The 27,634-nt window shown below is 37.7% G+C and overlaps 1 protein-coding gene across 1 annotated transcript in view; it reads left to right on the top strand.

The window, feature by feature from the left end:
* Positions 1–12,899, top strand: part of PRDM6 (PR/SET domain 6) — a 75,620-nt gene extending 62,721 nt beyond the window's left edge. The window contains exons 6-7 of the mRNA XM_074166708.1: positions 5,720–5,896; positions 12,785–12,899. Coding sequence (XP_074022809.1) covers positions 5,720–5,896; positions 12,785–12,899 — 292 coding nt within the window. The remainder of the gene's footprint in view (positions 1–5,719; positions 5,897–12,784) is intronic.
* The last annotated feature ends 14,735 nt before the right edge of the window (positions 12,900–27,634 follow it).

The raw sequence follows: 27,634 nt of genomic DNA, 5'->3' as shown, positions 1-27,634 counted from the left end.
TATCTTTCTTCTTTCTCACTATGATCACCAGATTCAGGATGTATTGGTGTTGCGGGAAAGCAAATGGTTTCAGTTCCCAAGAGCTGTCTGTGGCACATTTTCATATACAATATGTACATATGTGTGATATATTCTCATTGATTACCATGTATTTAAGCTGATAATTTGAGGAAAAACCCACTCTATAAGTGTGTCCATGGCTGACAGAATGTGGATGTTACCTGGTCCTCGCAATTCTTGTCTGCTCAAAAGATATTATTGTACTCATGTTTTGCTGTAACACCTCAATATTAAATTGTAAGGTTTTTTTAAAAACAGGACCTTGAAGTTTGAAGTTCCCAGTTTAATAGATCCTTTTCTCTAAGATCACGGCTCAGCCCATTTTGTGTTTCTTTTTCTTTATAGGTTCTGTGTCTTTGACCTTGATATTCTCCCCAAGTCCATTATTAATTTAAATATCTCCCAAAACAGACCTAAAAAAAGTAAATGTTGTGAGCAAGAATTGTATCTTTCTGTTTTTAGAGTGGCTTTGGAATATTGCTGGATTAGTAAACATCACACTGAATTTAATGCTTGTTCTTGTATAATCTTTTCACAAAGTTTGTTAATAACAACAAAGGGTGTGCAGAGCAGCACCTCTCCCTGACAGCTTCAGAAGTTTGAAAATGCTTCAAGTGCGCTGTCTGCTTTTGCTAGCTCCTCCACAAACATTTGTGAGGGACAATGCCAGTACTCCCCATGGGTCCATCTCTGCCATCCCCAGTGCTCCACAGTGCCTGAAATGCTGGGGGGGTAGCCATGCTGCCCAAGCGGATGCAGAATCCATAGGTAGAAAATGTAACCCACCTATGGCCACGCTGGTGCTAGGGATCCTTCTCTGTGCAGGCCAGCGGTATCCTTAAGTATCACTTTGTTCTCCAGCCTCTTAGTTCCGCTTGCAGGAAGAAGGCATCCCTCCGAAGTACCTTTTCATTAGGACAACTGTGACCTAACTCCTCTGACTGCAGCTGTGCTCTGAATGCTGTGTGTTGCAGGAGGGTCTGGACCTGAAAGCTAATGATGGCCCCATTTCAATGTGCCCTGTTTTCAGTTTTTTGCAGAGGCAGCAGTGTGGCAGCCTTCCCCCTATCACACCATGAAACCCTGCCCTGGGTTCGGTGGAGCCCTGCGTCCCACACTTTGAGACCCTGACATCAGTCAAGTTGGTTTTTTACTTCTTCTTAGCCCCCAACCAGGAGAAAAGCACTTTCAACCACAAGTCAGTCTCTCTTCCTTCAGCTGGTGCTTTTCTAGCTTTTTCTAAGGCAAAAAAATGACAGCAATGTGCTATTTTGTCTCCCTGATCTGACAGTGTTTCAATGATAGAGTTACAGGTATTCAGGAACTTGCCATTACAAGCAATTCCTCTTCTAATGATTGTGCTGGGGTTCCATGTGCCCCTTGGAAACAGTAAAATCATTTCTGAAGAGGCCTCACTAGAAACCTGTTCATCATAAAGGAAAGAATTTGAAAATTCATGGGAAAATAATTATTAGTTTTTTCAGGATTCTAATAATTCAGACCGTGGATTACTTACAATGTAGGAAATAAGTTCATATTAACTGTATGTACTTAGAGGTCAGGATTTGGAAAGTGTATTGTTCTAGCAGAGGAATAGTACAAGATAAATAATTAAAGGCTATGTCACTTTTGCCAAATGAAAATCAAAAAAGATCTAACTGTACATTTGTCTGTCAGCAGCTATTCCACGTGCAAATATATGGATTTTTCTATTGTTATCCTTTAACATGCTTTGTGCATGTTAAGGGAGCCCGTCCCCTGCACAAAGCATGAGCTTTGGTGACGTTCAATAAGCCTCACGGGGGGACATGGGTTTTGTACTGGTCCTATATATGACGTAGTTTCACCCAGAAAAAATCAGCTACAAAAGTGAGAAAATGTAAGACAGCAAAAGACATCATCACACAGCAAAATCATCCAAGAGGTTGTCTAAATTAGGGAGCAGAAAGTATTCTTGACTGATTTCATTTTGAAAATGTAACTTGGAAAACTTGGAAAAGCTCAACATCTAAACCACTACAAAAGCTGCAAGCTATTCCATTACAGTTGCTCCTTTCTGAATTTCACTTTAAATGGCTTGTGCTCCTATAGAGTGCCATCATGTAGTCAGGGACTGTAAGATTAGATTCCCTAGAAAAAGCTGATGGACTACTAACTCTACATCTTAGTAAAGCTAGAAAGCTGATTGATGGTGCACTGGGTTAATGGCAACAGTGTAATTTTTCTAACAGGAGAATTTGCTTCTAGGTAAGTAAATTTCCTCCCTCTAAGCTCAGACAGGAAGACAGAGAACTAGAAAAATATGTAGGTAGGCATTTAATGAAAAACATTAGAACTGCTCTTGATGACTGTCAGCACATCATTCTTGTCTGCACATTGCTATACATCAGTTAAGCTGTTCTTAAATGTATCTTAAAAATACTGTATCAGAAGATTTTGATCAGACTTGGTTTACATCTGGAAGGGCCTACAAGATCCTTTTTAGAAAATGCAGTGATGAAGACATTTAAAACTATATTGTTTCTGGTACATGACAGCTGGAGAAAAAATGTTTGTAAAAAAAAAAAAAGCATTTCTCCAGACAGCATGTACTTTGAGGCTCTGGTACACCTGTTTTGTCAAACTGGTTATTTTCACACTTACAAATCTGCCTGTGCATCTGTAAATGACTATTTTAGTTACATAGGCTTTCACATATGAAGTGACCGACATCCATTTTGTGTGTAAGTTAATCTTGTGGAGCATCAACACACATATGGTCTATGACATAGCTATGCTTCTATTCACGTGAATACCTCGAACCTCCAGAAGGTACTTTATGCTCTTGGTTATTCCAGTGGAAATAGTTTTTTCTGGGTTGGGACTGCATTCAGTCTAGCAGCACATCTTTGAAAATACAGCCTATGAAGACCACTGTTTCTGTCGCTATGTCCCTGGTCCTTCTGTCTGCAAACCTCTGCTATGAAGAAGTCACCATCTTAATTCATTGTCCCAGTGCAGACCAAAGTGATGGCAGAAGACATAGGTGCTACATCAAAGACAGCCCTGCTCTGCCCATGTCAATGTACTCACTGAACCGAGCATTTCTCGTGTTTGGTCCTTCTGTACCAATTTTATTTTTTAAAAAAACAACATATTGATTTTATTTTCTGCGAAGAAGGATTTCTGAGCACAGTAAAATGGTTACCAGAGAACAAAAGAATAACTTTTATACTTATTGAATGACTTTTTTTGTTCTTGGAAAAAATAGTAGTATCCAAAGGTTGTCAAAATTTTGCATATTTGTATCTGCAATTGTGCAAATTAAATATGGCATTTTCAAATTGTTATAGTATTTCAATGTTTTTATACACTTTCTTTTTAAAATGAGCTTTGTTTAATGTGTGCCAAGTATCTAGCTTGATAGATCTAGCTTGATAAATTACTTATTCTGCCCATTTTAGTATTAAACAGAATTGCCTGTGCATAAACTGGAGAAATGCATCGCTTGCAAAGAGAAGGGTAACTTCTTTATCAGTTGTTCTCCCAAGATATGGATGAATGGAAAAAATACAGTCCAAGTGATCTAATGATAGGTGATTTTTTACAGAGCTCTTTTTCTTGACCATCCCCCAGTGAAATGTATTCTGAGTTCATATATTAATACCCTTTGTAAACAAGGAATTTGTTTTGAGCCAATGTAGGGGGTAAAAACATTTTACTTGGCATCACAATGTTCAGTTATAACTGGTTTGGAATTTTGACTATTTATAGACAAGTTACGGTGTGACTTTTCACAGTATGAAATTAATCACATTGACTGTTAAAAAAATAAAAGATTAATTGCTTTTATGTAGTGTTGTATCATTTATTGTGGTAGCTGTTAAAAATAGATAACCAGAGGCTAATAGATGTTAATGGTCCCTTTCACTATTAAGAAAATCAATGTTTCTTGGATACAGAATATCTTAATGTGTTCTTTTTGCTTAAAAGTGTTTGATTTGAAAATACCCAAACGTATAAGTCTGCATTCACAAATCATCTTTGTTTTACCAGCACCTGAATTTTCATGTCAAGTTTGATAAATATATTCTGTGCAAATTAACCATGCACTTCAAAAAAGGAAAAGACTGGGTATATTAGTACTTGTCTTCCAATATGGGAAACAAATATTTGGTACTTATTTTTTTCATTAAAATATTGTTTTACGTATATTCATGTAGGTTTTTAAGGACCATATCATCTAGGTTAAGTAACCGTTCTACAGTTTTAATATATTTCTTTCAAACTTGTTGGAGAGCAGTTAGATTTTCAAATATAAGTAATTAAAATTATAAGCTATTGAGTTATTGACGAATACTGAGCTATTAATCAAGCTAAAAAATTCTACAATCAGGGTTCAGTGCTCTGAAGCACTGTAAAATAATAGTATTTGTGTTCAGTGATGCAAGTAGCCACAATTAAGCAGTTCACTTGACAAATGAGATAGTTCACTTTATTTTGCACTTAATTGAATTGTACATGCTTGGTCACCATTGTCTCCTTCCCTTTAGTTTTGGTTTCTAGCCATTTAAACATGCACATTTATTAAAGAGAGAGCAATGAAGTTGGTGTTGGCCATTTGCTCTAGAAATGCAGACATGAAGAGCTGTGCCCTAAAATGTTGTGCAGGGTAAAAATCATTAACGTCCCTCTAGAAAAATTCTTAATTTTCTTAATAAAAAGTCTGATGAGCATGTAGGACTCTGTCACGAACTTAAATCAAATGTGAAAAGGAAAAAGACCTCCCTGTAGGATGTTGATAATAAATCACTTTTACAAAACAGAAATATATAGACATTGTTTCTTCACATTTTGTTTTTGTTGGCAACAGTATTTGCATTTCAGCAGTTCTGTCTCACCTTGCTGTCTTGTATCCTTTTCTTTCTATGTTTGCAGTCTGTCATGATTCTGAATTTGTAACATATCAGTCAGTTTTGTTTGTTTGTTATACTTGTTTTTAACAAACTGTGGTGTTGAAAACCTAAGTTCTGGGTTTTGTTTCAAGATCAGAAAAAGGCATTTTCCTTCTGGATGGGAGAAATGCGTTTATTAAATGCAAATGTTTTGGGTTGCAGTAAGAAAAGAGAAAGATAATTGTAACATGGTGGTAATTTTTTTTCAATGTCTCGTATTGAAAAAGGTGATCTCAAAAACCCTAGATTCCTCCAAAGCAACGTTAAGAATTTATTTGCAAACATTCACAGAATCTACCTAAGGTACAGATATAGCAATCTGACATGCGTATGTAGGTAAGACTGTAGCTGGCACCAGTAGGCAGAGGATTTTGTCTGTCTCTTTGCTCTGATGTGTGAGTTTTTTGTGACTAAGGAGTACCACATTGAGCAGGGGAGAAATAAGGCAGGCGTATGATGCATAGTGCAGGCTCACTAGCTTGCTGATTTATGTTTTGTGTGGCATGATGTCTTATAGACTCTCAGTGAGTTCCTGCACAAGCATTTCCCATTTACTTAAGAGGCCATGAAGTTTTGAGTATGTGTCTCCCAAGAAAGCCCCAGAGAAGCGCAACTGCAGTTCTCTCTGGAAATTACTGGGAAGACCAGATGCTCCTGCCCATATTTTTTCCTGTTCACAGCAATAGAAAGCACTGATGGCACTGTGTTTCTTTTTCCCGTTTCAGGCCCTACCAGTGTGGTCACTGCTCCCAGTCTTTCTCCCAACCTTCAGAGCTGAGGAACCACGTAGTCACGCACTCCAGCGACAGGCCGTTCAAGTGTGGCTACTGTGGTCGTGCCTTTGCTGGTGCCACAACACTCAACAACCACATCCGGACACACACTGGGGAAAAGCCCTTCAAGTAAGTACCTGAAGCCAGCAGCCTTTGCTGGCTGGGATTAGAGAGGGACGTGATGCTATTCACTAGCATCACTGGTCCGTACTGGCGGCTGGTGGATGTTCCCTTGAGAGCCAAGGACAGACTACCAGCTGAATCCATCAGTGGTGTGGCTAAAATCAGAATTAAACTAGCCTTGGGTTTGGGCACCATGCAAGCCCCGAGCCATTTTCTGTCCTCTAATGAGAACTTGATTGTTTTAATTAGATGACAAGCTGCTGCCACTGAACCATAGCTGAAAGTACACTCAAGACTGGGACAGCCTATGCTGTAAGAACATTAATATGATTCTTTGATGTCTCTATGTTGAGTTAGATGGAGCTTCACATAAAAGCTAGTTTCAATCTGGTTCAAAATGGGGGAGAAATACACATCTTTTTATATTCTCAGAATCAATGCATAGAAAATGCGTCTCTGGCTTGTGGCGTAAGTTTGGTAAGATCATCATAATAAATTGATAGCGGTCAGCTGTCCGAGATACAAGGAAAAGAAAAAAGAAGTCACCAGGTCAAGATGGTTTTTAATTAAACAGACACTGCTTATTTCTGCAGTCTCTGTTTACTGAAATTAAAGTCAAGCCCACACCTGAGTCTCAGAAATTTTCCCTCTATGTTTACCTTGAGTCATAGCACAGTTGACCCCAGTGGATTTTACTTTCTGTTGTGCAAGACTCTGCCTACCTAACAGGAGGTGTTCTCCAAGACAGAATACAGATTTTCTCTGTTTGTATCTGTATCTTTGCTGAGCTGACAGACACAAATTTTATGGATATTGAACCTGGAACAATCCCACTTTGGAAGAAAAATAATGTATTGATATCAATGTATAAAGTATTGATATCACTTCTTTTGGAAGTTACCTGAGGTTCCTAGGAGGAATGGGAATATGTGTAGAAGAAGGTGTGTGTCTCTGCCAGTTCTCCAAGGACTGTCTGTCCTCTGTCTACTTTTCTCCATTTGTCTTTCTTTTCTACTTTTGCTGTACTGTGCTCTTGGTCTGGTTAATGTAAGGGAGCTCAGCCATGGGGCCTGTCAGAAGCCCTCATAACAAGCTCAGTAGAGATACCAGTAGAGATGCTTTGCCTCCATATATGGTTGAAAGGAAGCATGGCCTCCATACATGTCTCTGCTGGGGGCAAGGGGACAGAGCCAGGAACCAAATACTGCATATCCAGTACAGAAGAGCTTGCATACCAGAAATCATGGCTAGGATAGTGTTGAAGGTGGCAAAACATGGAAACTCAGAGCATCTAAACGTCGACTCCTCTAGAGCCAGTCTGTTGAATGCTCAGAGCCCATAGAAAGTGAGCCAAAAATAGTGCAAGCAATCAGATTGATTTTATCTAGTTGCTGTGTAAATAGATTTTAGTAATTAATGGAAGAGGTTTCCGGGTCAAAATGGTAAATAGATTTCTTTTAATGTTAAGGTGTTACTTATGTGTAACCTTGTTGACTCCACTTAATTTTTTTCCTTAACATCCTGTTTTTGTCATGTTTCCAATAGATCTGCTATTTTGCCCCATTTAGAGTCATTATTTTTCCCCTTTGGTTTAGTAATTTTTCTCCCCTTTTCCAAAATGGTCTTGACTACAGCTCCATTTCATTTGTGAAGGGGCTTAATGCATGTACTACAATTATGCAGTGGTCTGGGATTTGTTTGTTTGTTTTTCCCTGTTTATGCTGAAATATTAAAGTATTCTGGGATGTATTTGCCCATTCTTAAAGGTGCAGGGCAGAGCAACAAAAAGTGTGGATGCTTTGTACTGCTTTTTATGATGTATGGCAGGATTTCATTCTTGTAAGATTTTTATTTAGTTTCCTACTTAAACTCAAGAAACAGTAGTACCGGTTTCACTCCGGAAGACTTGCAAATACTTGAAGTATTTGCAGTGAACTGACTAGTAATTTCACATGACACTAAAGCTGGAGTTGTGGGTCTTCCCATCCCTGCCAGTCAGATAAGAGGGCACATACGCCCTGATCCTGCAAGCTGTTCAAAAGGGCAGATTAGCCTTCTAAGCAGAACTGCTTGCATTTGAGAGAGGAGGGGCAGAAAACTTATCCAGAAATTGATCCACCCTCTCTGCTGGGGGAAAAAGAGATAGCTGCAGCTCATCTTGATGTCTCATCACCATTAAATCCTCCTTTGAAATGAAGGGGGCCAAGACCTGGTATGAAGTAAGCTTAGGAAAAAAACTCAACAAATTCTAGTAAACAAGAACCACAAATGGGACAAACATGATTTCTGTCTCTCGATATGCAATTTTGGTTTTAAATGCTTGTTTGTAAAGGGATTTTGAATGTACACTTACCAGAAAAAGTGCAAAATGGATGTCTGTTGAGATAGTGCTTCTGTACCTCAAAAAATTCTATACCCATTGAATAATATTTTTACTATTAGCAAGAATGACTATGCACGGATAGTGTTAAATTACTTAAATTCTAGTTGTTATTTTTAAAGTAACAGGTATAATTTTGAAGTTATTAGTAAGTTCAATTTTGTAGGTGAAAATGGCAAGTCAACTGGACAGTTAACTTGCATCTTCTATGAATGCAATCTCACTATTTTTAATGCAGTAAGGCAGTTATGTTTGTAAATTGTATCTGGACAAATTACAACGTGTGTGAACTAAGCAGGCAATGTCAAACATGTCAAACACTAAGTGTATGTTTGTATGCATGTTATTTTCAGGTGGTGGTTTTAAAAGTGGTGAACATAGGGTGATGGTATTTTAAAGTATTTCAAATTAGTTGCTATTTAAAAGGAAGTCTGTGATTGGTTAAAAAGCTTTTTCTGTGAGAAGGCATTTTCTTTGTAGGTCCTAGGTAACTTTGGATGTATGGTGGAAGACTTTTCTATTTGCTTTTCATTACAGATAACAATGCTAAGTGAGGTTATCTGTAGTCAAAGCTTTAGCTGCATTGCCTGGACTGCAGGTCCAGTTAGGAGGGATTTCTTTTCATGTCATCACAAGCTATCAAGTCAGCCTCACCACTGCAACACATTTGTGTATTCTTATCTTACTGAAGTCTCCACTATGGCTGTGAGTCTGGGAACAAAGCTCTTAAGTAAATTAAAAGGTAGGAGAAAAAGGAAAATTATTGGCCATCCCCATTTTCTTAAATTCTTCCCCCTCAGTCTCTTCCATTTCAGCAAAATTAAAGAGTAGCTGAGAGACTTGCCTGCAGAATGAGGGTTATGCAAACATCTAGTATTCAGGAGTCAACCAAAAAGAACTAGAGGAAATTTCAATTTCAAATAAATTTCAGATTGGGATAACCCAGGTGTTTTCCATTTTTTTTACTGAAATGCAAAACTGGGAACATTCGTTTCAGGTTGAATATAGATGTTGTAACTGCAGTGACATCTCAGCTTTGTCCTGTTTTGTTTTTTTTTTTTTTAACCATTTCAAATGAGTTTAAAATTTAGTGTTAAATGTAGTTCTTGAATAAAATCTTAAAATGTTTATTTTGAAAAGATCAAATGAAGATATTTTTTCCTAAAATAGACCCTCAGCATTTTCTTCACCCGAAACCTTTCACAGAGGTTGACATAAACTTGAGAGTTTAGCCAATCCTGTATATAATCCTCAATGTCAATGTTTTGAAAGCAGTGTGAAGCAAACAAGAAAATAAGTGACAGTGAGGGTTATCTAGCCAAACTCAGAAAAACCGGTACCTTAGAAATATCTAAAACTCACTGATGTTTGTGTTGTTTGTAAATTTAAGAACCGTTTTGCTTGCCAGCTCCACCTAAGCAAATCACATAGGGAAGCCTTGTGGTAGAATGAAGTCTTGTGTTTGATGAGATTGAATGTTGTAGTACAACATTGCTCCTTACAATTAAAATGAAGGTGCACACACGTTGTAAAAAAAGATAACATGGATCCACTTTTCACTGATGGCATCTAATCGCATGAGGACTTATAAATTGCTATTTTGGATCTACATTGTGTCAGCTGCTGTTTAAATTGCTCTCAAATGCCATCACATGGGTTAAGTGGAAATTGGGTGGTCTCTCTGTTAATAAGTATTATTATTGTTAATATTTGTATCTACACTTGAGGCTTAACCCAAGAGAGGTGTATGTCTAAAGCCAGGCTTGGGCTCGGCCCCACGGTTACTTTGTGAGTGGTCGCAGGAGAGTTGGATCCTTTTTCCTTTCTGACTGTTTTGGCTACTATTCAACCTTCCAACACAACAGTAGACTTGAGTGGCTTGTAGTATAGATACATGCCCACAAAAACAGACACACACATACCTTTCCTATCAGTTTGCATCCAGCAATGACTTCTCTGGACCAAACTGAAAAGAGGACTCAGGGGCCTAATACAAGCCCCTCCCTATAAGCCAGGTACTTTTATATCCAAAACTATAGTCCTGAAAATACCATACACACCCTTTGCAAGTGCATAGAAAATACTAGGCACCTTGGGTACTATCTGAGGGCTTCCTGGGTACGTGAGAAACTCAGGGGAATTAGATGCCTTGCCAAAGGCTGTATTCTGACTTTTGCCTACAGGCTGTGTAGTGCAGACAGCACAGCCTGACCAGCAGCAACACTTGGCACCATCGTCCCTCCTGTCCAAAGAGAAGATGCTTGTAGCAAGAGATTTATTCTTTTCTGGTCTCTCTTTAGCATCATTCGTTCCTGTGCTGTGTGAAAGTGTCCCAGAACAGCCTGTAGATGGGAAGTTAGAGCACTCCTGCAAGCAGCAGGAGTATATCGATAAAGGATGGGAACTTGCACTTTAAAGGAATAGTGAGCCTTGCTCTATGTTTTCAAAAGTAATGCAAGGTGCTCAGTGAATGTAGTTCCTAGCTCTAGCCTACCAGGAAAAGTCTAGAAAGGGTAAGGAGATCTGCCACAGCTTCACGGCCAGTGGTTTTAATGAGTAACTCTGTCTTTTGATCACCTTATAGTCTTTCTCTGATTCTCATATGGCCCTTAGGCATCCTTATATAGTATATTTCATTTATTTGGCCAGGCACTTGGAAGTCAGGTGTTGCCACACCTGATTTTGTAGGTTATTTTACAACTGTACCACTTAAAGCTTGGTTAGGCAAGGAATCCAAGCCTCCTATTACTCAGCAAGTAAAGCCGTTGTCTTTGTAGACATCAAAATAACAAAACTATAAAGTTCAAGTAGATTGCAATACCTCATACAGATTAAGTTAACCCCCACCCTTAAAATTGATTCCAATGCCTCTGTGATAGATATATATATATGTATATAAAAATAATACAATAATTTGCAAGTTTGTCAGGCAATGAAAGGTAGTATATTTTGACACACTAATCCAGTAACTAATCAGTTTTCTAATAAACAATCAGCAGTACACTAATGTGTCATCAGCACTTCAGGAGCTCTGGAGAGTGGATGATCTGCACATAGACATTAATGAATACCCCAAAAATCATTAAGTAATCAATACTTCTGAGTTATTTTCATTGAGCTGATAGGTCTGATACATTAAAGCTGACATTTTACATTTGTCAAGATCACAGTGCAGTTTTTAACAGTGGAACAGGCTGCTAAAAATATTCCATGAAAGACAATCAAAGAAACACAACTTAAAAGTGTTGACGTTTTAGATTGGTACAGTAGCTTGGATGAATGACTTTGGAATGTCTGTGCTAAATGTTCCTGAAGCAGAACTTTCTTACTGAAAATTACTAATGTGAAGAATATTCCACAATTATGAATATGTGTAAATATCTTTCTTCTCTCTCTCTTTTTTTTTTTTTTTTTATAAGCAGATAGATCAGTTCACTTTCTATCATTCACATCAGTGAAGAGGGAAAGATGAATATGAATTAGCTGAACCCTTTGTTTTCCTCACTTCTCCTTTGAAGGTGAAGAATTCATCGCAGTGGTGCTTTTATAATAATCTTCTTTGAAGATAAAACATCACACAACACCATTAAATCAAAGGTGGCTTTTGGAGTGAGCACCATACAAGAAGAATGTGCTGCATCTGTATTTGCGACTCATCAAACACCCCTACCTAGTGTTCAGAATGCAAATTAAGAGAGCAATATTTGGGACATTAAATACAATAGATTCTCTTTCAGAGAAGGGGTAGGGGATAGCTGGTAACAACCCCCATCCTCTCCCATCCAGAATTCAATGGCTTTGTTTATTTGTTCACACATGGGGTTTTTTTTTGTTGCAGATTATAGTTCTATAAAGAGAGGACAGGGTAGAAAGAGAGATAATACAAAAGACAGTGAAGCAAACACTGGTGACCGTTATGAGTTCTTGCTCAACCCACAGATTTCTCAAATAGTGTGGATGTTTTCAGATAATTAAGTAACCACTAACTCAGCCTATTTAAAATAAACCCCACTGCATAGTCAGATCAGATAAACAAAGAGTTTTCTCTTGCTCTAGCGCTAAATGATTATTGCTTTGTGATTTCCCTTCCTCCAATAGGCGATTGTGGATTTTAAATTAGCAGAAGGTGAAATTCTATTTGTCATCAATTTCTCCTAGGGGTTACAGAGCAGAAAACTGCAGACAAGCTGCTTCTTTGATGGCTCACTCCTAAAAATCTCTTTTTGTTCTTTATCTATTTGAACTGACAGTGATCAGAGCTACAGCAGGACAGGCCTCTCTGGAGAAATCACCTTCCCCCTGTCTATTGACAGATTCCTCTGTTCTGAATCAGACAGGCCTTGTCCCATCATAGGCATCAAGGCCTTGGAAGTAGCCACCAATTAAACCTCTTGAGCCAGTAAAATCTGAAGCCACTTTTGAGTGTCTGTTCTGATTAGGCAGGATGAGACAAAGCCCATCACCCCCCCCCCGAGAAGCTCCCTGGTCTCAATTTTCTCTCTTGCCTTCACCAGGTGCGAGAGGTGTGAGAGGAGCTTCACACAAGCCACCCAGCTGAGTCGACACCAGAGGATGCCCAATGAGTGCAAGCCAATAACAGAGAGCACAGAATCAATTGAAGTGGATTAACTGATTGACTGGTTGGAATTAAACTGCAAGGAAAGTCATGATTAAATGTCACGGACACTTAAGCAAAACCAAAGATTTCCTCTGAGCAACTTTCAATCAGTCCCAGAAAACCAAAAGCAGTAATAAAATAAGTAAGATGTTAAGAGATATTGATCCTGGCGTGGAAGTGAGACCAGGAAAGAGATTATTTATTTATGACTAGGGATCAGTCTTATTTCAATTGACAAGTTACTTGGGACTGTTAACATTTCAAGTCCCGCCATGTATTGCTTTAATTCTAAAAGCCTTTATAATTGTTATTTAATGCCAAAGTGAAGAATCTCAAGGGTTCTTCTGCTCATAGTTATGACTGAGAATGCACATGGACTTGTTTATTGTTGCACCTTTTTTTGTAGCATGACTCAAAGGACCCAGATTTCATCTGTACATTTGGCTGAGCTGGGCTAAGTTGATCCTACCATGGCTATAATAAAAATTGCTGTGAGGGATGGGAAGTGATCAAGAGCTATATCTGGGTCAGTGTGAACCTCCTCAGACCAAAGGGCATTTCATTTCCATAGTCTCATGCCTCACACTGTGTGCACTTTTTCATGCAAGTAGTTTCATTCAACAGCATTGCATTGGCATAGATATCCTGGGGAGAAAAAAAAAAAAAAGAAAAAAAAAAGGAATGTTGTATATCTGCAAATATACATTATATAAAGAAGCCGGTAGGAAAACTATGTTAAAATAATAGAGCTCTCAAATTCAGTCTAATAGCTATGAAAGACAGAGACGGCAGAAAGTATTTTAAAAGTTTTAGATTCCAGAGAGTGTCAGTCGTATTATGAGGAGCAAAAAACCAAGATTATGTTTTTTGTTTGGGTGATTGATTTAATGGCTTGCTAATTTCTAGGAAAAACTGATCAGAAATCCAAGCTGTAGTCCATTGATATTTTTACTTGGTTTGGATCAAGTTGAAAATGCTCCTATCAGACAAAAATTTCAACATACTTGGGTTGAGCTTCAAAACAAAAGCTAAATCCAAACTCAGATATTTTGTAAATGGCTTGGAGGCTTCATAGTATTCACTTCATGGAAATTTGCCTGGCACAGTAGTGGATGAAAGGAAGCCAAAATATTCCCAACATCAATGTAAAAAAGCTCAGATGTCATTACATTGGTTCAATTTAACAGTTTCCGTATTGGCTTTCTTCAAGCTTTTATCCTTGATGTATTTCATATTTCATGATTTTGTCTAATCAAAGAATGGTTTTCACTTCTAGAGACCAGCAGTGTTTGTTTATATATTGATTGTCTCAATGCTAGAGCTGCAGTTTGATAAAAATTAAAAAAAAAAAAAAATCACAAAAAAAAAGAAAAAACAAAACAAAATAATAAAAAAAAAACCACTCAAAAAGAAACCAACAATAACAAGAAGCAAAACATACACAGTTCTGAGGTCATGCTATATTACAAGGTAAAACTGCAAAATAAATTTTTGGAGATTATGGGGATTAAAACAGATTCATTCAGTTTTGCACCAAAACTGAAGTGCTAGGTGGCTCATAAGGGCTTAGTTGATTATATTAAATATTTTAAAAACATTTATGGGGATGATTTTAAATATGTAGAGAATTAAGTATCCAATTCTGTAAAGGGCTAGACAGAATCAGCTACAAATTTAGTAACAGGTCCAGGCCATTTATGAATTCTGCAAAGAGCTCAAGCAGAAAAAGAGCATACAGTAAAATTCAAATACATTTAAAAGTAATTTAAAAGCTAAGACATCCTGACTTCAGGATGTTCATTTATTATATTGCAGAAACTACTCTGCAGAATCTGGAGTTTCCAAAGCTTTGCAGGGAATTACTTCAGGAGTTACTGTATTTGTGTTTGGCCATTAAAAATGCAAAAATTTGTGGAAAAAAAATATTTTTTTATCATTGTTTTAGAAAGTACCAGATTATCTCATAAAAAGACTTCAGTCCTGTGATTTTTTCAGCTCTGTTTCTGAGTGCAGAGATATGGGGAGTGAGCAATTCTGTTGTCACTTGCCTGATTTTATCCTCCAAACTATGAGATATTCTTAGCTACTATATAAATGTGTTTGTTTGTTTCTTTATTTGTTTTTTAGGTTCAAAGAAGCATGGGAAGCTGGGTAGGAAGGATTGTAACTTAAAGGCGACTATTTGAACATTGTTTTGTTCCTAGCAAGGCTAATCAAACAGAAAAAACCAAAATCTGATCCTAATCTTTCAGGCCCTCATGCCTGGTAGTTCACACCTTCCCTTATTCAAGAGACTTGATGTAAAGTAACATCTTGATGGGGCACCAGCTTTTAGTTGACATTTAAACAGCAGCAGTAGATAACTTCTGCAAGCAAACAGATATTCCCACAAAATTTAAAAAAAAAAAAAAAAAAGGCAGAAATTTATACATAGAGTAAGTGGGAAAAGAGATGTGCCATGCTCTGAAAAGCAAATGTGAGTTATCTGTCAGATCACTGACTTCTGCTGTTGCATTATCTGACTGTGCTCTCCTCTTCAGGGATGTGGTTAGTGGTAGCGCAGAGCACTCAAGCCTCTTGCAGAAAGGGGTTTTTGTTTGAATCCTCTAATGCAAATAGCACGTAAGTATGTGCTTACAGATACTGCAAGTTCCCTGCTGAATATAAATAGGCTTACTCATATGTTTTTAATTAAATATGTATTTTAATATTCTCCTGAATGGGCGTGAAGTAAAGATCAATTATTTCAAGATTTTACTGGATTTAAAAAAAAATGCACCAGAGTAGGATTTCTGCAGAACTTACTTTTTTCTTCCAAATAATTCTTTCTTTTGTAACTCACAATGTTGTGCCAGATACCTAAGCACAATTTCAGTCATCATATTATTTTATACATGGCACTTTCACAATAGATTTGGCAGCATACAAAAGCAATTCAGTGAAAACCCATGATTTCATAGCGGGTTTTTCTTGAGTACAATATTTGGCATCCTGTTACAGTATAACAAATGTAAAGCTAACATCAACAAGTTAAAATACATTCTAAGTTTGGACTAAACAGAATCTAGTTCTAGTTCCTGTCTGCACTTCCCAAATGCTGAGTGAGTTTCTGTTCATGTATTGACAGAACAACCATAGGTCTATTATGGATACAGTATGTGTTTGCACACAGTAAACCGAAGCAGTAAATGTAGTACAATTATCTTTAAATGTAGTGATTATGTGCCTGCCATTTCAGAATTTCTGAAGCACTTGGCATCTCTGTTTTGTAGTCTGGCAAATAAATACAAACTTTTTTTTTTTTTTATTTTTTTGTCCAACTCTGAACATGTTGGAAGTCATATTTAAAACTTGTGCCTAGTTCTGATTCTTTTTCAGTGTGGAATTAAATTTTATGCATTCATAGAGTTATTGCATTCAGAAAGACATAAGGTCCTTTATGAACCTGCAGTTACAGGCCCCAAATATGGTCTTTTGTAATACAATTTGATTGCCTTCCCATGAAAGAAAGCTGAGTTGAGAATAATGTAATAATTACAGCACGTTACATAGTAGAAACTTACAAGCAATGATGTGTATATCTTATCTTTTGGTAACATCATCTCTCCTTTTAATTACTATTTATTATTTGTATGGTGCCATAATGTTATGTGATGCTGTCTTATAGCTGACAAAATGATGTGATTTCAGACTAATAAATAGGTGAAAGTCCAAAAGTAAGTCCTCATTGCTTTTGAGAGTCATCAATTGCTATGTGTTGGGTTTTTTTTTTTTTTTTTTTAATTACAATTAGAGCAGTCTTCTGTGCCATCCAAGTCCTTTCTGTGGATAAGATTCCAGAAAATAAAATATTCTGGGACTGCATGAAGTCTTTTTTTAAAATATATTTTGTCTAGGTTTTGGAAGTTTTGACATCATCAAGCCAATCTGAAAAAGTACATAATTCCACTGAATAGATGTAGAATATGCTGAAGGGGTCCTCTGTTGTAATAGAAATAATAATGACACTGTAATTAAAAGGGTAAACAGCTTGCTTGCATTTTTTAAACTTCAAAAAAATTGCATCTTTTTTACTACAAAGGACCAATTAAGTCATGCATGTAGCTGTATTCTTGTGATATCAACTGTAAAGATTACATTGTGTTTAAATGAAAATGACAGGCACACATTTAAAAAGAAGACGAAGAAATGTAAATATATTTGATTAATAAAACATTTCTATTACCGTATCCTAAGCCTTTGTTTTATGTTAAGACTACATATGGGATTTTGTGCATGCTATGCAGAAAACCAAATACGCTTAAATGTGTGTACACCGAAGCCAGCCTCAGATAATCACAGTGCCTTGCTGTATTCTTCCTGATGAGCTTCCAAATGGGGTTTGCAGCTTGGATGTCGTAAACTGATTTGCAGTGAGAAGAGCGAGATCAAGTTCAGTTTTGACTGGGTCTCTATGCTCCTATTGATGTAATGCTGAGGTCACAGCGCAGTCATATGCTCAAGCAGTTTCTCAACCATGTTTTGGAATTTGTTTATATATGTTTATGATGCAAATCGTGTCATATTGTAACTGAGTTTTTCTATTCTGCATACTAGAGTTTGGGGTTTTTTTATGGTTGACAGCCTGAGTCTTGTTTAGTTACCTGAATCCTGATTTACAAGGATCACCATCTAGTGGACTAAGATAGAATTTCAAAACTCCAGTTGATGTGATGCCTGAGCTCATTTTTAAAATATCATTCTAAAACCAAAGCTAAAAGCACTAACCATGCTCCACTGCAAGGGACCTTCAGTGCCTTTTTCTAACATTATTTCACTGCCATTGTGTATGTCAAAGAACAGCGATTAGTTCACCAAGTCACCCCTTGTTCCACTTGAAAAAATACCACTTGAGTATGAGAAAAATATGTCAGTTGCTGTCATTTTTCATGTTATATGACCTTTTACATAAGCACCAGAACCACCACGGTAGAATAATTGTGCAAAACTACTGTACTTGAGAAAATACTCAGGTAAATTGGCCAGCAGACTGCCTGCTGGTTTGCAAGTAGCAGGGATAGTCAATCATTTGAGGCAAGGTTCTATACACCCAAGGAAAATTCTTTATAATAAGAAATTGTATTGAGTCACGCTGTATGAGATTATATCGCCAAACCCACATAATCTGTCATGAGCTAATGAGACACAAATGTCTAAAGGGGGTGGGTGGGTGGAGAAGTCCTTTGGCTGATGGCCCAATCTATGATATAAAAGAATCCTGGGGTCCACCTTCTTGCAACTCTTCGGGTGCATGATTTAGAAGGGGTGAGGCTCAGGTCTGCTAATATTTTTCTTTTAATTCATTTGCTGAACATTTTCAGCTGGGCTGAGGGCTAGGAGTTTGCTGCCTTCTTACTTTTGTTCCTGTGTGTGCTCACTGAGATCTGGGGAAGAATCAATCCAGTATTAAAGCACAAGAAACCAGCAGAGCAAGACAGCATCTATTTTACTGTTTAGTTGCTGGGTTTTTTTAATCCAGATAAAGTGGACGCTTGCTCCCAAACAAATATATAGAGATCAGCAGCGTCCAAGTCAATGCACACACTACTTAGGTAGCTTCCTTGGCACCACTGAGCATCTGCCCATTAAAACAAGTCCAGTGACTTCTTAACGGCACAAACCCAAGCTATACTTGAAATGATGACACACAGATGTTGGAGCTGCCCTCTAACCTCTATGTATTGAATGTTGTTTCTCCCAGCCTCAGAATAATTTCTTTTCCTACTTGCTAAAGGACAGTCAGCAAAACATTTTGACAGCAAACTTCGTCAATCTCATCTTCCACGGTTGCAGGGGATCTGATAGCCTTTTGGACTAGACTGATAATGCAGGATGCTTAACATACCCAGTTGTCTGGCGGGACACAAATATACACCAACCAATGTACAGCAATAATTAGGTGCCTGGGAGTAAGTTCTGTACAAGCCAGTGCATTGCATGGGGGTTTTGTCTTTCTCCTCAGTACTTCCTGGTGGTCATCCTTAGGTAGTTCCCTGATCAGCTCGTCAAGAGATAGCCACAGGCAACTTCACTCTAAATCTGAATCTTTTGCATAGGCATAAAGCCAACTAAGAACACCACAGATGGGCACAGCCACAGGTGGTTTCTCTTCCACATAAGCAAGGTCATCAATAAACTAAGTACTAGATATCCAAACATGACTGGAATTAGTCATGTACATGGGGAGGGAAGAGGAATATGTAATCTGTCATAAAGGGGATCAAAAATCTTTGCGCTCAATTCAGTAGGTCTCACCTTTGAAGTCTGCATTGACAAAGCTTAATTTTTTTTTCAATTTTAATTTTTATTACAGATAACATAACTTAAGAGATACCTAGAGTCTTGGAAAGCCATATTAGTGAATCCTAGGCTATCCTTTGTAGCTGTAGTTGGATCACTCTAGCTTTTTCCCACATGTCTTCTTCTCCACCAACTGTAGCAGATGAGGCTTACCAGTACTTCCCCATGGATTTAAACTTTTTCCAGTCTTTCGTTTTCACCCCCTTCCATCTTGGCTCTCATCATTTCCATCTATTATACTTTTATTTTTCTCTTCCCCTCTGACATTACTGCATTCAATCATTCTCTTCATTTCTAGAGTTTCTGCAAATAAGCTTGCAAATGACTAAGGAAAGAACTTGTATTTATTTACATTGGCACATCAAGTCACAGAAGTACGTTTTTTTTTCTATAATCTGAGCCTCAATAGAATAAGTCAAACTATAATAGTCATGCAGAGCCTTCAACCTGGAATTATTATTTTTTTTAGGGAGCCAAGAACATTTTGGCCTACAGCACACACACTACTAATGATCAAGTTTTCTTCTGGAAGCTATTTGGATTTTTTTTTTTTTTTACATTAGCCTTTTATTGGGGCAATTGTTTTATGTTTTTTCCCATGGCATAAAAGGTAATTAGATAGCCAGTAAATTAAAATTTTGGTAGAGAAAATACTTTCTCCTGAGTAAAAAAAGAGCACAATTAAATGCATGTACTGAGCCATACTTGTGATGTCTGTGTGTTTGTCTGAGCCTTTCTTCACTTTCTCTTTTTTTTCTTTAAAGCATGAAAAGCCAATTTCTTCTTCTTACACATCAGATCTTCAAGAATGGGGATAATATATTGCTGTAATACTGCACCATAGCTCTGCACAATGAAATGCTGCAGTAGTGTCTGATCAGTCAGTGATAAGAACACCATGCAACTCCCATCTCAGTTTTTGAAATTGCTTATGTGATGAAGATATATGTTCCATGAATAGGGAGGCAGATACAACTGAAAACAGCATCTGATTCATTACCATTGGGTTGTTTAACTTGTTTTTATTTAATGAGCTAATGATAGAAAGGACGTTACACTATTCTTTGATGGGAGGTAAGCAGATTTGGGAAGTTTAAGCTCTGAAGGACATTTTCAATAACTGTTGTTCAGATTGTTTTTTATTTTTCCCTACCAGAATTTACTCTCTAGAAAAGTAGAGGACTTGCTTGTAGTGGAAAAAAAAAAAAAGAAATATGTTTTTTTCCATAAATTTTAAGAAAAAAAAATTTAAAAATTTCTCCATACAGTAGACTGTTTTGTGAATGATTCCTCTTCTTCAAGAGCTCTTTTTCATCCAAAAAGTATTTTGAGAGATGCTTCTTGTGTAGGTCTAATTGCTAGAGCAAAAAAATGTGACCATTTGTATACTACAAATCACAGCTCTCCATAGTGTCTAATGGTTGGTTCTTCTGTGTTATCTTCTTAGTAACATTGTTGACTTTTAAATTATTGTTTTTCTTTTTACTGCAGCTGCAAAAATCATCTGTCTCTTTCAGTCTGGCATGGTCATATGGTCTTAATTCACCCCAAGTCAAGTCCTAATGAAGGTACTGCATTGTGCAGTTTATCATATGTATTAACAAGTCATACTGTAGACTGTGGAAGAATTTTAAGCCATGTGTAGTTTTCTCTTCCCTCTCTTTGGTTTCTGCTTTAGGATTTTCCTGTATTGAATAAGGTTGCTGGTTAGCTCCCTGCCAACAGCCTAAGTACAAGGACTCTGCGCACAAAATCCCATGGCAGACTCACGGCTACTTCAATATGCTTCTAGACTGCCTTCATTTGTGAAACACCCCAGATCTAATTCCATCCCAGCAAAGGACAGCATAGCCTTCTTTCTATTGTTAGCTCATTAACAAAAAACATGTTAAGCAACCCTACGGTAATGACCTAGATGTTTGTTTTGGTTTTATCTGCCTAATTCTTGCTTTCTGTTGTGATATTTACCATCTCTGAAACCACACATTTCAGAAATTGCAGAAAAGAGACGGAATCTGCATCACTGTTTACATATGGTTAATAGTCACTTCTTTGTGTCATAATTTAGTTTGTATCCTCCTCACCTTTGAATGTGTCATAAACAGCACAGGTAAAACCACAAGAACCGATACAAATTACCAGATTGAATTAGGATAAAAACCTTAACAAGACAGTATACCAAATATATCTTAATATAGTAAAGCTAGTAAAAATTATCCTTCATTTATGTTAGGGCAAAGCAGAGGTGTCGCTATGCTGGAAATTTTGTTTTAATCCCTGCAGCTTTTACATATGTAGTAAATTAATTGTCTGTCAAAGTACCTTGGAATGATGGCTTCTTTTTTTTGGGGGGGTGGGTGGGTGTGGGGGGTGCTGTTTTTCACAAAATACTCAACCTATTCAACCTACTTAGTGAGGCTGAGACAATGCAATCTATCCCCAAATCTGTCACAACCATAGCTGTAGTCATTTAAAATAACCAATCCAATCATCCAGCTCTTGATTGTTTGATGTTCTTTCTGGCTTTACACTTTTGATTAAGCGGCTCAGCAAAGAGGTGAAGTTACAGAATAGCAAAGGGTTCCTTGACCTAAAGAACTTGAAGTCAGCAGGTCACTTATAGTGACTGTGATTTATTGAACAATAAACACAGCCTCACCAAACCCTTTTCTTTCCTCACTGGCCTATTTTTGCAGGCATCATATTCTTGTTCAGAGGACACATGCAGAGAACTTTCAAAAAGGTTATTCAATCTTGGTATCAAATAAAATGTATCTGTGATTCTGCCTAATTGCAATTATGTATTTTAATAAACTGTTTCTCAGAAATGGGATAAACAAATAATAACAATCCATGCTACTGAAGATTATTAGCATACTCTACTAAAACAAAGAAAAACACTAGATCTCATTTCATTAAAAAATAAAACTTCAGTAATGACTCTTTTCTGGAGAGAATCACATGAATTTTTCGTCTAAAGTAAAAAGCATTTTTCTTGCATAACATTTTGTTACTGAGATCTTGTACATAGTACAAGAACAAGAGTTTGTGACAAGGAAAGATAAGCACATCTTTTCAAGCTAAAACTCCTTTTTTTTTTTTTTTTTGCGGGGGCATAAAAAAAGAAAATAAATGAAAGGAAAAAAGCAACAGCAAAAAATCCTGATTGCATGCAAATAAATGTTTTCACTGCTTTTGTTCTTGGAAATGTAGTATGATTTATAATGATTTTAAGAGATGGCTTTGAAGCTTAAGTAAATTAATCACACTTTACTAAAGATCTAGGCCAGGTTTAAGCAATCAAAACCGATGATGATTTTTATGCTATTTTTGTCTAACACATTTTTCTTAATAAGCATACAGTCTTGCTGATCTACGTAACTCACGGATGACAAGGACAAGCTCTCTTCCCTATGTATGTACAGGTACACATGCAGGCATTCATTCTCATTCTCTCTCTCCCTAATCTTTATTAAGCTTTCCTTCTTCAAAAGATCCAAACTTTTCATAAGTGAAAAGAAAATGGAAATAGAAGGGAAGAAGGTGACAAAGTTGAGTGTTCGCAAAAACAAGAAGGAAACTCTCTACCAGGAAATCTTACTGTTTAATAAGTTTCACCAGGAGAACATGTATATATCACACATAATTTTTTCATTAAAATTACTTTTCAGATAAGTGCTTCATTTGTCTCTAGGTTCAACATTCTGCATTTTGCTTTGCATTAAATCAAGGTAATCTTCTACATGATAGATCGTCTGGCTGCTGTTCTTACACACAGTAGTACTTGGGACTTTTTGACAGTCTTCACCCTACGTTTAAAATTAAATGCTCCATAAAGGAATGAAAAATAAGCTGCTTCTAACCAAATCCTTTCCAAGGGAGATGGATGACTTTTATTCTTCTCTGAGAGGTTGCATCCAGCACACGCTGCCTTGGAGAGGGCGATTGCACCCTTGCTGCTCTGCTGCCCTGCTCTGGGGGCTCTGCGAGCACTCACCAAGCTCTGATCCCTAATGGGTTGTCCAGCTTACTAGATTCTTTCCTAAACATGAAACTTGCAGAGCAATTAAAAGCACAAGAAGAGAAAGCCCACATACTGCATTCCAACCCAAACTTAGCCACATTTAAAATGGACTTGTATATACAGATAAACAAAGAATGTCTTTAAATACCAATCCTCTAACAAAGACAATCATGTTTTCAACAAGGCAATACAAGGCTTGGAAGCTCAACCTTTCTGTTTATTTGTTTGCTTGCAACAGTGTTTTAAATGACTGCAGCCTGATGCAGAAAGCTGGTGAGCCAGGGCTTGGCTCCATGTTTCGTCCAGGGACTGTTTGTTTCCTGTGCCCACCCATGCCACTACAGATCTGCAGTCTTTGAGACGAAACGTACCCACCACCAGTCCTGGGACCACTTGTGTGACATACATAATTTATGTTCGTAATGCTTGGTACCCCTTGGTATCCCTGCGTTTCCAAATGCTTAATGCTCCTAGGAGTAAATGATTTCTTTCCACTATGGCTCAAAGTGCCAGAAGGCAGGAGAAATTTAAACACAACTAAGATCAACATTGTGAGTTTACTTGGCCTCCACATCTAGCAACACAGTCATAAATTTCTTAGGCTTCTTATTTGAGAATTTAAAAGGCCCTATAGATTTGGCAAGTTTTCTATAACAATACTGCTTCTATATGGCTTTAAATGTTGGAAATCCCTGGAGATGCACTTTGCATTGTATTTGATCAGAGGGTCACTGTGTGACCAAACACTTTCCCATTCAGATGTTGTTTCACTGTTGACTGCTGCAATGGTGGCAACATCAAAATACCGAATCCAGCAAGGAATGGCGTCACTTCAGTTCTCAATCTGCTTATTTCAGATATTGTTCCAGCTTAGTAAAAATAGAATCTCTGCTTAAACATCAGACCATTTTGTCCTTTGAGTTACTTTCATTTGTTGTGCATGGTGGGTACACAAATGTCTAAGAGCATTATGACTGATCTCGCAATACTTAAAAACAGGGGACACTGTCACTGGCAGGAGGCAACTGGGCATCATTTCTGGTAAGTTCTCTTGGTGTGATGAAGATTATGAAAGATTCGTGTCACATTCATGCTGGCAAACATTGTCTCCAGCAGGCGTCTCGCATCTGTGTCAGTGCAGTGCTCAGCCACCCAAACACTTCTAGTTACTTCACAGCCACCAAACTGCAAATCAATGCAATCTGTACTGCTGCACATCATATAACTAATGATGTTGTTCTGTGGTGTCTGTGGTAACAGGCAGCCTTCGGATGACCAACAAATAACAGTGGTTTAATTCTATCAAAGAGCCCTTTATTATAGAAAATCCATGCAAGCTTCTTTATACCCAGTTGGCTTATGTTTTCCTCCTTAAAAAACATACTGTGGTTGAAATTAGTGAAGCGTTTTTCCCAAGTTGTATATTATGCAATATGGAAAGTATTTCTCAAAGGATCTACTATTGTTTGCTGCGAGTGACTTAGCCCCCTAAGGAAAGATAATGCCAGGCATTCGGTCAGTATGAAGGGTGCTTCAGCAGTACTGTCAATAAATATAACAGCAGTAATGATTCCTTTTTTTCCCATCACAGAACACAAAGGGGAACATGTTCTAAATATAGGTCAACCTTATTATTGTTACTATTAGAAGTTTGTAACTGCCTTAGGTAATGCTGCCTCAATCTCTGCTGGCCTACTCCTGTAAGGAGCGCAATCCCACAACTACTGAGCCAGCATCATGCTGTTACCTAAGAAACAGAGATGTTTTTAAAAAGGACTAAAATCTCTGGTACTTCTCCTCAGTCATCTGCGCATTTACCAAGGTGCAAGAGACTCTGAGCCATAGAGATATTTTTTTGCCATCACATCCCCAGACTTCCTGAGGCCCACATGCAATGAAAAGGTTCAAATAACAGATACAGAAAAGGACAAAGATTGTCCAACAGCATCCATTAATTTCTTTCACCCCAATGGCATTGACTTCACTCTCGACTTCATGAGTCATCATTTATGATCTCGGTAATTTACTACAATGGGCATGAGATATACCACAAAATCAATGAAAACGAAAGCAAATTCAGAACTAAGATCGGGCTTGTAAGTCACTAATGTTCGAAAATGATGGAGTGAGAATTATTACATGGATTCCTATCGGCCTCAACTGTCCATGGTATAACTTGCCCAAGTGCAGCATGCACAGACTGTTTATTGTAGAGGAATCAAGCTGCAGTCTCTGCTGAACCACCAGACCTCCTTAGCACTTAAAGATGAACTGCAAATCAATTATGAAAATAGAGTTTAATCCATATTTATGGGCTGAATGTCCCTACTAGCCAGGCTCTAGGGGACATTCAGAACAGAAATACATTTCAGATGCTCCTTCAAATAATTTGTTTTCTTCTGTGAAACCCTCTTGATAATTCTTGGCTCCTTACAGATATTTCTGAATGCATCATCCTGTGGTTCTGCAAATACAATGAACATCAGGGTAATGCTGGTGGTGCTTAAATGTCTTATATCCACGAAGAGTATGTTCAGGAAATGCAGTTTCACTGTGGAAAGCAAGGCACACACCCTCTGTACTGGATGCTCCTACTTGTCATTCAGTGACGGTAGTCTGGAAAGACTAATCGGTCTTATTTACTGTTTATATTTGGTTTTCAGATAAACTTAACAAAATTAAGAAGCTGCTCTACATAAAAATTGTTAGAAGTGAGTGTTTGCCGTTCTGTCTATTAGAGCAAACTGGAAATCAAAATAGACAAGTCTTGGATGTGTGATCAGAAATGGAAAATCACCAGCCATGAGGCAAAGGAATAGTATAGCTACATCCCAACAGTGTTATTTGTCCTTGCCAGGAAAGCTGTTCTCAAATAACCTCACTCCCTAATAAGGTTATTAAGGCTCATATTCACTAAGCAAGACAGAAGCAAAGGAATTAATTGAGGAGATACAGATCCCATTTTTGTAGCATTTTACTATTTCTTTTACTTAGTCTAATTTTCTCCCCAAACTGCACAAAGCACTTTCAAACACCATCCATAGTGTGGAAGACTCTGTCAGTCCCTCTCTCTCTTTCCTAATCTCAAGGTTAGGGAGCAGCTGGGGATCTGCTCACAGAACAAAATACGGCAGCAAGCAGAAAAGGGAGAGCTGGTGATGGTGCGAGTCTGATGGAAGAGAAATGCTTGTTTCAGAAAGGCAGAAATAAGAAATAGGAATGAGATTAAGAAATAGAAATGGAAAAAGTTTGGAGGACACCAATGAAAAGTGTAAGCAGTGGGCTGAAAGAAAGCTTTTCCATACGCGGAAAAAGTGAGAAAGGTGTATCATTAGGGAAATTCTTCTAAAGTTAATGTGGTGGAAGAAAATAATTTAAAACCCAGTTCAAAGCCTTCATTAACTTACTAGAGTTTACAATAGTCCTTCAGGCTGTGTCAGGGTAAGTGCCCTGCATGGCACATGCCACAGGTTTAGCCCTATTTCTTATCTGGGCCAGGGATGTGGCTTGCAGTGTGCGGAGGTGGAAAATCGAAAGGAGAGGGATGCAGAAGGGAAAAAGGGGCCAGAAGTGCCTGGGCCACATTGTACTCCAGGGTCAGATGGACTGCTGCTGCAGATGCCTGACCTGGGAGCTGCGTACTGTTACCAGGTCACTCAGGTTAGGCTGAGGCTTATCATTGGAAGGGTCTTGTCATTTTTTCCCCTAAAATGCCAGAGGACGAAATATATTAAGAACAATTAATTCCAAATGCAAAGTAGCATAAGTCAGTACTTTAGTAAGCAAACTTTTTTCTTTACTTTTTAATCATCTGGATGCCAGGTCTGTTACAGAAGCTAATTGGATCCTTAAATCTGTTGCAGTTTAAATAAAAACAGAGAAAATAGAGAAAAATTGAAAAGCAAGCCCAGAGTTCAACAGTTACTGAGGGTCATAGGACAGAAGGAAGTTTTGTCAGTCATTAGTTTTCTGTTGCAGTGCTTCCTTTAGGAACAAAGGTATTCCCACTGACTTCATTGAATTTTTATACAATTCTCAGTTATGCAGCTGCACTTGTTTGTTGGTAACACAACGACATTTCCTGACTCAGGGCCTTTAGTCCACCTTATTGAAAGCTACGCACATTGCTTCACAAAATCATCTGATAACCCCAGCAGAAACATTAGATTGGTTCATAACACTGTAGGACTCTGAGGGATGCTTGGATTTATATTCTGTGCACTAACTGTAAGATCTCTATCCAATATTTTGAGATTATTAGAGGATTTTCATAAGGGAAAACATGCTTTTGGCAAAACCACAATGAAACTTATCCTTTTGCCTTCATTCAAGGTTACTCTTCATATAAATTTGTTTGTTACAGAAACCAAGAAAAAACTAGAG

This window comes from Numenius arquata, chromosome Z (genome assembly GCF_964106895.1).
Source record: "Numenius arquata chromosome Z, bNumArq3.hap1.1, whole genome shotgun sequence".
Taxonomy (NCBI): Eukaryota; Metazoa; Chordata; class Aves; order Charadriiformes; family Scolopacidae; genus Numenius; species Numenius arquata.
Note: the sequence above shows the minus strand (reverse complement) of the source record. Positions and strands in the feature narration are given on the sequence as shown.